Source organism: Tursiops truncatus, chromosome 7 (genome assembly GCF_011762595.2).
Source record: "Tursiops truncatus isolate mTurTru1 chromosome 7, mTurTru1.mat.Y, whole genome shotgun sequence".
Taxonomy (NCBI): Eukaryota; Metazoa; Chordata; class Mammalia; order Artiodactyla; family Delphinidae; genus Tursiops; species Tursiops truncatus.
The window spans coordinates 9,117,662-9,129,737 of NC_047040.1; the positions used below are offsets into that span (position 1 = coordinate 9,117,662).

The window sequence follows — 12,076 nt, forward strand, 5'->3', positions numbered from 1 at the left end:
CTAATTTACTTTGACTGCAGAGAAAAAGCATTCCTCCTTTCCAAGGCTTGTCAGATGAGACAGTTGCCCAAAGCTGTGTTTTCTCCAATTTCGTGTACTTACAAACCCTCCCCGGGATCCTGTTAAAGGCAAATTTCGATTCAGTAGGTCTGCGATTCTAACCAGCTCCCAAATAACGCTGATGCCGCTGGTCCTTAGACCACACTTGGTGCAGTAAGGACTTAAACGACCTTCCAACCCCTTCCAGCTCTGACAATCTGTGGTTCATGCGGCAATGCGGCAGTTCTTGCCACCTGCTCTTCCGCGATTGCAAGGCCGGGCTGGTCCTTGGTCTGCGGGCGTTCCCAGTGCGTGCCCCGCTGGGTCAGGCCGAAGCGTCTAGTGGGACCCGAACGCCGTGTTCCAGATTCCCGCAGTGTCAGTGTCCACGGTTCCTTCTGACCCCAGCGGTGCACGCATTATCTCCCTTTCTAGCAGGAAAACTCCAGGGAATGTGAGGTATGCTGTAGAGGGGGGCCGCTGCTCTGCTGTGACACTTGTCCAAGGGCCTTTCATGAGGACTGTCACATCCCACCTGCGGAGGCCGAGAGGTTAGTGAGACGCAGTCCGCCTCGTGCGCGTACACTTCGCCCAGGCTCCGCCTCTGGTCGCTCCTCTCCACGTGGAAGAGCATCCTGGGCTCCGGTGGCCCAGCGCAGCCCAGCGGGGCCGCAGCCTGTGTTCCCTCTGGTATCAGTGTCTGAGTCCGTGGCTGAGCCACCCTGACTGCCACTGCCTCCGGGAGATGGCCTTTCCTAGTTTCGTAACCCAGACTCCTGTCCAAGGAGGGTAAGGGACGAAAAACACCAGTTGTCTGTGTTCCGTGAGTATTCAGAAAAGGCAGGAAACATGGCCTGCTTCTCCCATTTCCCCAGGGTCTCGACAGGCTGGGAGCCTGGGTCCCCCAAGGGCTTAAGACCCAGTTTCCAATACTTGGGGCTGGTGGGCAGGGCTCCCTGTTCTCCCAGCAGCTCTGAGGGGGGAAGGAGAGCCCACCACTTAACCTGACACCACACTGACCCCTTTGTCGCTGCCTTGATGGGAGACCCCCCCTTAGGAGGTGTCCCCTTCATCCCCAGCCGCGCCCATCAGCCATTCCCGAAAGGAAAACGGTGCCTGTTTCCAGGGACCTTGCCCTCGCTCACTTATGTCCGGCCCCTCAGGAGCACGTGGAGTTGCACCTTCTGCAGGATGAAGGAGTCTTCTGGAAGCCAGCAGTGTCTCGGGGAATCTGGGGTCCTGGCAAGGCAGATGCAGCCCGAGGAGCAGTTGGTGAGTCGGATGGGAACCCCAAGCCTACCCCTTTCCCCTCAAAGAGGCAAAGGGTCCAGGAAAGGGCACCCAAAGGAAGCCTTCAGTGTCTCACTTCAGAAGATGGAGCTTCAGTGCCCAAACATGGAGGACAAACAGAATTCAACCCCCCGCCCCCATCATGGTGCATATTGGTAAACGGGGTCGGAAGTCCGCTGTGCTTGGCTGCCCCTGTTTGTGGTACCTGGGCAAAAGCTTGGCTTCACTTTCTCCAAATAACATTTCCCTTTAAATCCCTCTTCGCACTTTACAGAAATGTGAGTTTCTCCTCTTGAAAGCCTACTGTCATCCACAAAGCTCTTTCTTCACGGAGGCCCCATGTAATGTAAGTCCTCTTAGATGTTTCTCATCCTCTGGGCATCTCTCTGACGTTAAACTCATTCTGGAAATGTGGAGCATGCGTCCTGCAGGTACCTCTGTTTGCAGAGAACAGAAGGTTTCGCTGCAGACTCTGGAGTGGCACTGCCAGAGTTGAATGGGGTTCAAACTCCATCCCATCGCATCCCAGCTCTGGGACACAGACGAGTTGCTTCTCCTGCCCCGTATCTCAGTTTCTCCTTCTCTTCTGTGGGAATGTCTTTCTTAGAGAGAGCATAGCGGTGAGGGTACAGACTCAGGAGACTTGAACTGTGGGTTCAGTGTAGCTCTGCCAGTTTTTAGCTGTGAAATCTTAGGTAGGTCACTTAACTTCTCCATCCCTTGGTTTCTCATCAATACAACAGGGGTCATTATAGTACCAATCTCTTAGGGTTGTTGTGGAGATCCTATGTTAATATAGTGGCAAAGCTTAGAACAATGCCTGGCACATAGATGTCGGACGTTATTATCAGTATTACCCTGGAAATAAAGGCTTGTGTTGGATCCATTTCAGCGATGACGGCTATGCTAACATCACCTCTTCGATGGCTTTGCCGCTAGATTCGAGATTATGGTGAGCCCTTTAGGGAAGCCATGTGGTTGGACCTGGTTAAGGAAAGGCTGGCTGAGAAAGTGTACACAGTGGCCTGGTTTCTACGGGACATACGCCTGATATTTCGCAACCATAAAACATTTTACAAGGTAAAGGGCATTTCCTGCCTCCGTTTCGCATGCTTTCTACTTTCCCCGCATTTCTGGCGCAGCAGAGCCTTGCAAGAAGCTTACCCAGTCTTGTCCCGGGGAGAGCTCAAAAAGACAAGGATTGTAGAAGGAAACTGCCTCCTAACCCCAGGGGTGGAGAGGAGGATGTCCGGAAGAACAGCAAGCAGGACAGGGAAGGATCCTTGTAAACGGTGCCTGGAAAAAAATCCATCCTCAGTTTCAGAAAGATACGCTCCTCCCACCGAGGAGTCAATTTCATCCTGCCTCCCTGTTCAAACTAGGGGGAAGGCAGTTCATGCTTCCATGGTCCTTCCTGCCTCAGAAACACAGAAATAAATGAATTAATTAACTTAAATGAAATAAATTAAACATTCAGGATGCTCATGCTTGGATTTTTACTCTTGAACTTCCCAGTGGACTCGAACATCCGGATTTGCCTCCAGCTGGTGTTGCCTCCATCCTTCGTTAGTAGGGAGAGTCAACGAGTTGAGCTACCTTGCGATCCAAGGCATTCTTAGCTTTAGTTTATTGAGTTTTCCCTGATTTTTACTCTCACTTATACAGGTGTTTCTCAGGACACATCTAGGGTAGATTCTCATCTCCACCCAGCCTCCTTCCTCTCCTGTGTGCCACAAGTTGGCATGTTCACTGTAAGCTGGTGTCCATCCACGGGGCTGGAGGGGAAAGAGTCAACCCAGGGAGCCCCTTGATGCCTGGCACAGTCTTAGCCTTGGAGGACAGAAGGGTCAACCTTTCTTCAAAGAGTGGGCTTTCAAGAAAAGCTTTATCTTTCTCTGTTTTGCACCAAACTCAGGCTTTGCAGGGGTCAAAATCAGCTCATCGGTCAAGATCGCCTGTCAGGTCTAAGTTAACAACCAGGCAGGGTCTCATGCATTTGAACATTTAAGCGGCAGGCAGCGTCTTCCCACCTATTCTGCCTGACGGCGGGGGAAACACAGCGTTCGGGAAAGGGAGGACAGGGCTCCAAAAAAGCACGAGTGATTTGCTGGCCCTAATCCTTCGTCCTTAGACCTCTGTGTGTTTGCTTTTTTTCTCTTTCAGGCCACCGACTTTGCTCAGGTAGGACTGGATTTAGAGGCAGAATTTGAAAAGGACCTCAAAGAAGTGCTTGTTTTTCATGAAGCCAGTGAGAACAGCTTCCAGGTTCCTCCTTGATCCTGTTCTGGACGAACTAAGGCATCCCAACTTCAGGATCCAGATGATGTGGCCCTGGCCCTCCTTAGATTGCCAACGAGTCTGGAATGCTATTGGCTGCCTCTTGACTCAAATCCAGACCCTTCAGAGCACTGTCACACCCTCCACCGCCTTTTATTGTTTCTTTTTATATTTCACACCTCAAAAAAATTAAATATTGGCTTAATACTATTAAATACCCCATCACAGTTCATAGTCTCCCCATTGTCTCATAAATCTTTTTACAACTGTTGTTTGAATTGGGATCCAAACAGCTTCCACACACTGAATTTGGCTAATCTATCTCTTAAGGCTCTTTTCATCTGTAAATTCCCCACTGCCTTTTTTCCTTGCTGTCTACTCTTTGGATAACCTGGGGTCTTTGTCCAATAACATTTTTCATATTCTGGATTTTTCTACATCCCCTTAGTGGCATGTTTTTTTCTCCCTGGCGTTTTCTGTAAAGTAGAAGTTAGATCTAGAGTCTTGCTTAGATTCAGGTTTGGGTGGGCGGGGGATGGAGGGGTACTTCGATTTGGCTTTTTAGTAAAGAGACTTCGCAAGGGGAGCTGTGTATTCATTTGTAATGTTAAGATCGTCCAGCAGGTTCAGGTGTTACCAGCCTGACCCATCTGTTATACATCACCCTTTCCCCTAATGATTTTAGTAGCCACTGATGCTCATTGCCTAAACACATTTCACTAGGGTTTGCAAAATGATTATTTTTTTTTGGCCGCGTTGGGTCTTTGTTGCCGTGCGCGGGTTTTCTCTAGTTGCTGCAAGCGGGGGTTACTCTTCGTTGCGGTGTGCGGGCTTCTCATTGCGGTGGCTTCTCTTGTTGCAGAGCATGGGATCTAGGTGTGCGGGCTCAGTAGTTGCGGCACGCAGCCACTAGAGTGCGTGGGTTTCGGTAGTTGTGGCTCATGGGCTCAGTAGCTGTGGCTCGCAGGCTCTAGGTCGCAGGCTCAGTAGTTGTGGCACACGGACTTAGTTGTCCCGCGGCATGTGGGATCTTCCTGGACCAGGGATCGAACCCATGTCCCCTGCATTGGCAGGTGGATTCTCAACCACTGCACCACCAGGGAAGTCCCCAAAATGATGATATTTAGATTCTGTTATTCATTCTATATTTATTAGTCAGAATTCTTCTGCAAAGAGCTTCCCTTCGATAATATTTGGTTAGCTTGAAATACAGTTTGTATAGGAAATGCGAGATAAATGATGGATCTTTATTTAAAGTGTTCAGATTAATGAACTGTTTTCCTAATAGCCTCTAAAGATAGGCAAGGAGGTTTTTTCCTTTAACGTATCTTGAGCTCTTGGATTTAAATATATTTAATATGCTCTAGACCATTGCAGTTAACGTCTTTATTGCTGCTCAAATTGCTTATCTTCAGGGAGTGAGAATCTCTTCAAGTTGGTTCCTGAGTTGTTTTGAAATGACCCCAGCACTCTTTGATATAGTGTATTAGCTACCTATTTCTGTGTAACAAATGACCCCAAAGTTTAGTGGCTTCAAGGAACAATCATTTTATGGCTCACTATTCTGTGGGTCAGCAATTCAGGCAGTCCTCCATGTGGATGCCTTATCTTTGCTCCACATCTTATTGATTAAGCCCTTTCATGCTTGCACAGTATCACCTCTGCCACATCCCATCGGTCTAAGCGGATCACTGGGCCAAATTCGAAAGGAGGGGACATAGGCTGTACCTCTTGATGAGATGAATGTCAAAGTCACATTACAAAGGGAATGTTGCTTGGGAAGAAATGTTGCCACCGTCTTCAGAAACACCCTACCATAGCCCACCCTCTGACCACAGCCATTCACATCCTTCCCACATGCAAAGGACACTCACTGCCCACCTCCCACCCCAAGAAGTCTCACTCATTGCAGCACTGGATCAAAGTCCAGGACCTCAGCATCTAAATCAGGTTCAGATGAGATAAGTTTCCTTAGATGTGGTTCATTGGATGTGTCCCCTCAGGTGCACCTCCTCTGGAACCAAAGACCTGTGAATTGACGGACAAGTTAGTCTCCCCCACTTTCCAAATATAATGATGATATAGAATAACCACTGCAGACACTTGCATTCAAACAGTGGGAAATGGGTAGCACATAGCAGTCACTGGTCCACAGCAATTCAGAAGTCAAGTGAGGTGCATGTTGCCAGGTCCCCCAATCCCAGGACAGAGAACATTCCTTGATAATCCCGTGAGTTATAAATATTATATCTTTCTAATTCCCATCCAACACCACAGGCTTCTTCCATATTTTCCTCCAGGCAATATCTGTGTCTCTCTTCTCCAGTAGTATGTTTACTCATTTGCCCAAATCTAAACTACAACAATAATAGTTTCAGAATTTCTATACGCATACCACTATGAAAACAAAACTAAGCTGAATTCTAAATTTGAGTGGAATTTATTTTTGTTTCTGTTATATATTCAATATACTATTGCAGAGAGTATTTTTTCAGGATTTTGCATTTGTATTTATAAATGAAATAGTTCTGTAAGTTTTCATATATTGCCATAGTCAGATTTAGAGTTAGCCTAGCTTGGTAAAATAACTCATGAAACTTTATACCTTTTTATATGTTCTGAAATAGTTTACAGCATTTTAAATTAACCAACTCTTAAAATGATATAGACTAGAGTACTTTGGGGAGATAATATTGACCACATTCTCTGTCTTCCCATGGTGATTAGACTATTCAGATATTCTACTGCTCTTTTTTAAAAAATAGACCTTTATTGGAGTATAATTGCTTCACAATACTGTGTTAGTTTCTGTTGTACACCAAAGTGAATCAGCCATATGCATACATATGTCCCCACATCCCCTCCCTCTTGCGTCTCCTGCCCACCCTCCCTATCCCACCCGTCTAGGTCATTGCAAAGCACCAAGCTGATCTCCCTGTGCTATGCTGCTGCTTCCCACTAGCTATCTATTTTACATTTGGTAGTGTATATATGTTGATGCTTCTCTCACTTTGCCCCAGCTTCCCCCTCCCACCTCATGCCCTCAAGTCCATTCTCTATGTCTACATCTTTATTCCTGCCCTGCAACTAGGTTCATCAGTACCATTTTTTTTTTTTAGATTCCATATATATGTGTTAGCATATGGTATTTGTTTTTCTCTTTCTGACATACTTCACTCTGTATGACAGACTCTAGGTCCATCCACCTCACTACAAATAACTCAATTACATTTCCTTTATGGCTGAGTAATATTCCATTATATATATGTACCACATCTTCTTTATCCATTCATCTGTCGATGGACATTTAGGTTGGTTCCATGTCCTGGCTATTGTAAATACTGCTGCAATGAACATTGTGGTACATCTTTCTTTTTGAATTACGGTTTTCTCAGGGTATATGTCCAGCAGTGGGATTGCTGGGTCATATGGTAGTTCTATTTTCAGTTTTTTAAGGAATCTCCATACTGTTTTCCATAGTGGTTGTATCAATTTACATTCCCACCAACAGCGCAGGAGGGTCCCCTTTTCACCACACCCTCTCCAGCATTTATTGTTTGTAGATTTTTTGATTATGGCCATTCTGACCAGTATGAGGTGATACCTCATTGCAGTTTTGATTTGCATTTCTCTAATAATTAGTGATGTTGAGCATCTTTTCATGTGCCTCTTGGCCATCTGTATGTGTTCCTTGGTGAAATGTCTATTTAGGTCTTCTGCCCATTTTTTAATTAGATTGTTTGTTTTTTTGATATTGAGCTCCATGAACTGTTAGTATACTTTGGAGATTAATCCTTTGTCTGTTGTTTCATTTGCAAGTATTTTCTCCCATTCTGAGAGTTGTCTTTTTGTCTTATTTATGGTTTCCTTTGCTGTGCAAAAACCTTTAAGTTTAATTAAGTCCCATTTGTTTATTTTTGTTTTTATTTCTGTCACTCTAGGAGGTGGGTCAAAAAAGATCTTGCTGTGGTTTATGTCAAAGAGTGTTAGCAAGCATCATACTCAATGGTGAAAAACTGAAAGCATTTCCACTAAGATCAGGAACAAGACAAGGTTGCCCACTCTCGCCACTCTTATTCAACATAGTTTTGGAAGTCCTAGCCATGGCAATCAGAGAAGAAAAAGAAATAAAAGGCATACAAATTGGAAACGAAGAAGTAAAACTATCACTCTTTGCAGATGACATAATACAATACATAGAAAATCCTAAAGATGCCACCAGAAAACTACTAGAACTAATCAATGAATTTGGTAAGGTTGCAGGATACAAAATTAATGCACAGAAATCTCTGGCATTCCTATACACCAGCAACGAAAATTCAGAACAGAAATTAAGGAAACAATCCATTTACCATCGCAACAAAAAGAATAAAATACCTAGGAATAAACCTGCCTAAGGGGACTAGAGACTCATACTCAGAAAACTATAAAACACTGATGAAAGAAATCAAAGATGACATAAACAGATGGAGAAATATACCATGTTCTTGGATTGGAAGAATCAATATTGTGAAAATGACTATACTACCCAAAGCAATCTACAGATACAATGCAATCCCTATCAAACTACCAATGGCATTCTTCACAGAATTAGAACAAAAAATTTTACAATTTGTATGGAAACACAAAAGACCCCAAATAGGCAAAGCAATCTTGAGAAAGAAAAATGGAGTTGGAGGAATCAGGCTCCCCAACTTCCCCAAACTATACCACAAGGCTACAGTAATCAAGACAGTATGGTACTGGCACAAAAACAGAAATATAGATCAATGGTACAGGATAGAATGCCCAGAGATAAACCCACGCACGTATGGTCACCTAATTTACGACAAAGGAGGCAAGAACATACAATGGAGAAAAGACAGCCTCTTCAATAAGTGGTGCTGGGAAAACTGGACAGCTGCATGTAAAAGAATGAAATGTATCCCTAACACCATACACAAAAATAAAAGCCAAATGGATTAAAGATCTAAATGTAAGACCAGACACTATAAAACTCTTAGAGGAAAACATAGGAAAAACACTCTACTGCTTTTTGAATCAGTTCCACTTTTATATTTTTCTAAAAGTCATCTACTGCATTTATTGTTTATAGTTGGTCTTATTTCTATCATTTTATTCTTTCTCTTTTGAATATGTTTGTATTTTTTGTCTACATTTTCTTTGTTTTCATCTTCTTTTCTGGAAAGCATTGTAACAGTAATTCTTCTATTTACCTGCAAGTTTTCCAAATGTATTTTTAATTTATTCTTCAAATGTCATAGCCAAAAATAAAATATTTTAATGTGTCACATATTTAAGCCAAGGTGTGTCACTTTTATACCCGCCAGCTCCCTAATTCCGGTCTATCCACTGTATGGATAATATGGATGTTCATTATCATTATTAATTTTTCTGTCTTTTACTCTATATTAATTATTTTAATTTTATTCAATTATTTATATGTCATTGTTTTGCTATTTTTATATTATATATAAATTATAATCATGTCAAATATCATATAACGTAATTCAAAAGCAAAAATTAAAAATTTGTGTTATGATAATCCATTTCATGAGAACAATATTAATGTTTTCTGTTCTTACTATTTAAGTTTCCCCGCTGGTCTTTTCTTGCCATGATATCTCCATACTTCCTTTTTTGATCCATCTTTCTGTTGACTGAAGTATATCTTTAAGTAATTTTAAAAGAAGCGTACATGGTTGGTGTGTTTTCTGACTCTTTGCATATCTCAGAATGTCTTCTGTTGTTTTCATTAACTAACAACATAGTGCACTACAATATATATTTTATCACAACTTCTCATCTTCAAAATTGATTTAGACTTTGTTCCACTGTCTTTGAGCATTTTGTTCTACAACTCTAATGTCTGAGTTAAGTCAGAATTCTGTTTCTTTGCTAGTGTGTGAAAGCATATGAAATTCCCCCTTTATCTTTGTAATTATGTGTTTAGTTATTTTTGACAGAATAGGATTCAGTGTAATATTCTTACCACTGATATTGCCTGGCACACTGAGCCTTTTCAGTATACATATCTGGTTCTGTTTTCAGCTCCATTAAATCTTTCTGATCCATTTGTTCTGGGCTTACTTTCAAGAATATCTTTATCCATGCTCTGTCCTCCCTATTTATCATTTTAAAAAGGAGAAGGTATTTCAGAAAGCACTCTTCCTCTTAGGCCATTAGTATGAGACTTAAATATACTAAATTAAAACAATTGCAATTCTATGGTCAATATTTTAAACCTAACAGTCTTTTAGCATTTTAACAGTGCTAATTGCGGGCTTCCCTGGTGGTGCAGTGGTTAAGAATCTGCCTGCCAATGCAGGGGGCACGGGTTCGAGCCCTGGTCCAGGAAAATCCCACATGCCGTGGAGCAACTCAGCCCGTGCACCACAACTACTTAAGCCCGTGTGCTCTAGGGCCTGCGTACTTCAACGACTGCGCCCGCGTGCTGCAACTACTGAAGCCTGAGAGCCTAGAGCCTGTGGTCTGCAAGAAAAGAAGCCACCACTGTGAGAAGCCCGCACACCACAATGAAGGGTAGCCCGCACACTGCAATAAAGAGTAGCCCCTGCTCTCCACAAATAGAGAAAGCCCGGGCACAGCAATGAAGACCCAACGCAGCCAAAAATTTTAATAATAAATTAATTAATTAATTAAATAAAAATCGAACTCCCTTGCTCTTGTTCTAAAAAAAAGAAAAAAAGAAAAGCACAAACACTATTCACTTTGCCACTGTGGAGTGACACTTGAGATAATGAAATCCAAGGAAGCCATTGTCTTACACACTTTTCCCTGGTTCAGTGGTCTGTTGCATCTCAGGAGCCATCTAGAAAAGGGAGTACCACTCAGTGAGGCCCTCCCAGACTGGACTCCTCGGGCCACGTGCCAACGGCCATCCTAGCTAGATAAAACTAGAGCTAGGACACATTGGCACTGGAGACACCTCGCCCCACGAGCAGCCACTGGCATCTGATTATGTACAGAGAGGTTGAGCAGAGACGCCACAGGAACTCTCTCCTCCATCACCCGGATGTCACACGGAGGCCAATTTTCCAGAAGACAGCACGGGGCCTCAAGCAAGAACTCAGTGGCGAGGACAGTGACCCAGACCTGGACACAGGGCTTGAGGATCAGCAAGAAGGAGTGGCTGCACGTCCAGAATGTCAGCTGATACCAGAACTCATCTGTCCCGCCGCCCTGGGACAGTGTCCGTTTAATGCGGAGTGACTGTTTGACACGCCAAATGCTGTAGCATCTAGGGGGTGGGATGAGGCAGAAACATCCTTATTTCACAAGGGCAACAGTGAGCTTCTCCGGGCTCCACAGCCCTGGGGCAGAGGCAGAGCAGCCAGGCACTGCGGTTGCATTGTTCAGATCCAGGGCTCAACTGTGCCCAGCTGTCGAGGTGCGTATGGAGGGGCTGCCTCAGCTGGCCCTATGAATAGGTTCTGGACTGATTCATGGGCCCATGAAAGTGCCCTGGGGGGCAGGGGAGCCCAGTCTCTCTGCCCTCAAGCAGGTGGGCTCTGGCGGCCAGTGAAAGGGCCTTCAGGTTCATGGGCACATGTTAGTACTTACCGGAAGTAAGAGATGCCAGAGATGCTCTGGCGCATCCTGAGGGTAGGAGTATTCCAGTGTGAGAAGCACATCCTCTTAAAAAGTCAGGTAGAGGATTGGTCCTCACATGAAGCAGGCGGGCCCCCCCTCGGCACCTACAGGTGCCAATGCAACCTCAATTTTCCCGGACGCAGCCAAAGGGCAGATCTGGCTATTTCTGTATCTGCACCGTGACCCTGTTTATTTTTTGCGTAGCCAGTGCCTGATATCAACGCCATGTCAGTTTCCAGTTGCTCAGAGCAGTTTTCCCTGGACCCTCTAGCCCTGGTTCTGAGCTCTTTGGAGAACTCGGACAGAGCAGAACGCAGAGAGGTTTTCCTACTCCCTCTCAGAACCCAGCAGGCTCTCTGGACTTCTGCAGGCGATGGTACGAGGCTGCCCGACCACCAGAGGGCAGTCTGAACCCTCTCCAGAGGCACTAGGTAGTAAAGCTCCCGCAGGAACTAGGAACTAGAAGAAGTGGTGAGGGCTTTTAAGGGGGCAGAGGTGCTCTGAGAGGCTCTGTCATTGAGCGTCCAGTAGCAGGAAAGCCAACCAAGGACGTGTGCCGGGTCATCCTCAGATTAGGTGAGCTAAGAACGCCAGCTGGACTGTCACGGTTAGGCACACGCTTGGGCCTCTGACATTTCAGTGGAGGTTTCCTGACAGGAGGCCCTTCTGTCCTTTATCACAAGCTTCCAACCTCACAGCTAGCAAAATGTAACAACGGAGGTGTGATAAGCAACGTGGCTGGAGAGACGGCCGTGCAGTCTACTTTTTCATTTAAACGGGTTGGGGTCTGGTGGTAGGCCCACCCTGAAGACGGCCAGTGGCATCCTCAGACGTGGATTCTAGAAGCTCTCGTTTT

The 12,076-nt window shown here is 44.9% G+C and overlaps 1 protein-coding gene across 14 annotated transcripts in view; it reads left to right on the forward strand.

Annotated features, from left to right (window-relative positions):
- SP110 (SP110 nuclear body protein) overlaps positions 1 to 8,901 on the forward strand; it is a 44,656-nt gene extending 35,755 nt beyond the window's left edge. For 4 of the 14 annotated variants that reach the window (XM_073807153.1, XM_073807155.1, XM_033859577.2 and 1 more), the window contains 6 exons: positions 475 to 590; positions 1,119 to 1,311; positions 1,604 to 1,675; positions 2,269 to 2,409; positions 3,493 to 3,510; positions 7,548 to 8,901. In XM_073807153.1, coding sequence (XP_073663254.1) covers positions 475 to 590; positions 1,119 to 1,311; positions 1,604 to 1,675; positions 2,269 to 2,409; positions 3,493 to 3,510; positions 7,548 to 8,003 — 996 coding nt within the window. In that variant the 3' untranslated portion in view covers positions 8,004 to 8,901. Of the gene's footprint in view, positions 1 to 474; positions 591 to 1,118; positions 1,676 to 2,221; positions 2,410 to 3,492; positions 3,837 to 7,547 lie in introns of those variants that run through there. The other 10 variants (XM_073807156.1, XM_073807154.1, XM_073807157.1 and 7 more) reach the window with 10 other exon arrangements.
- Positions 8,902 to 12,076: the final 3,175 nt, after the last annotated feature.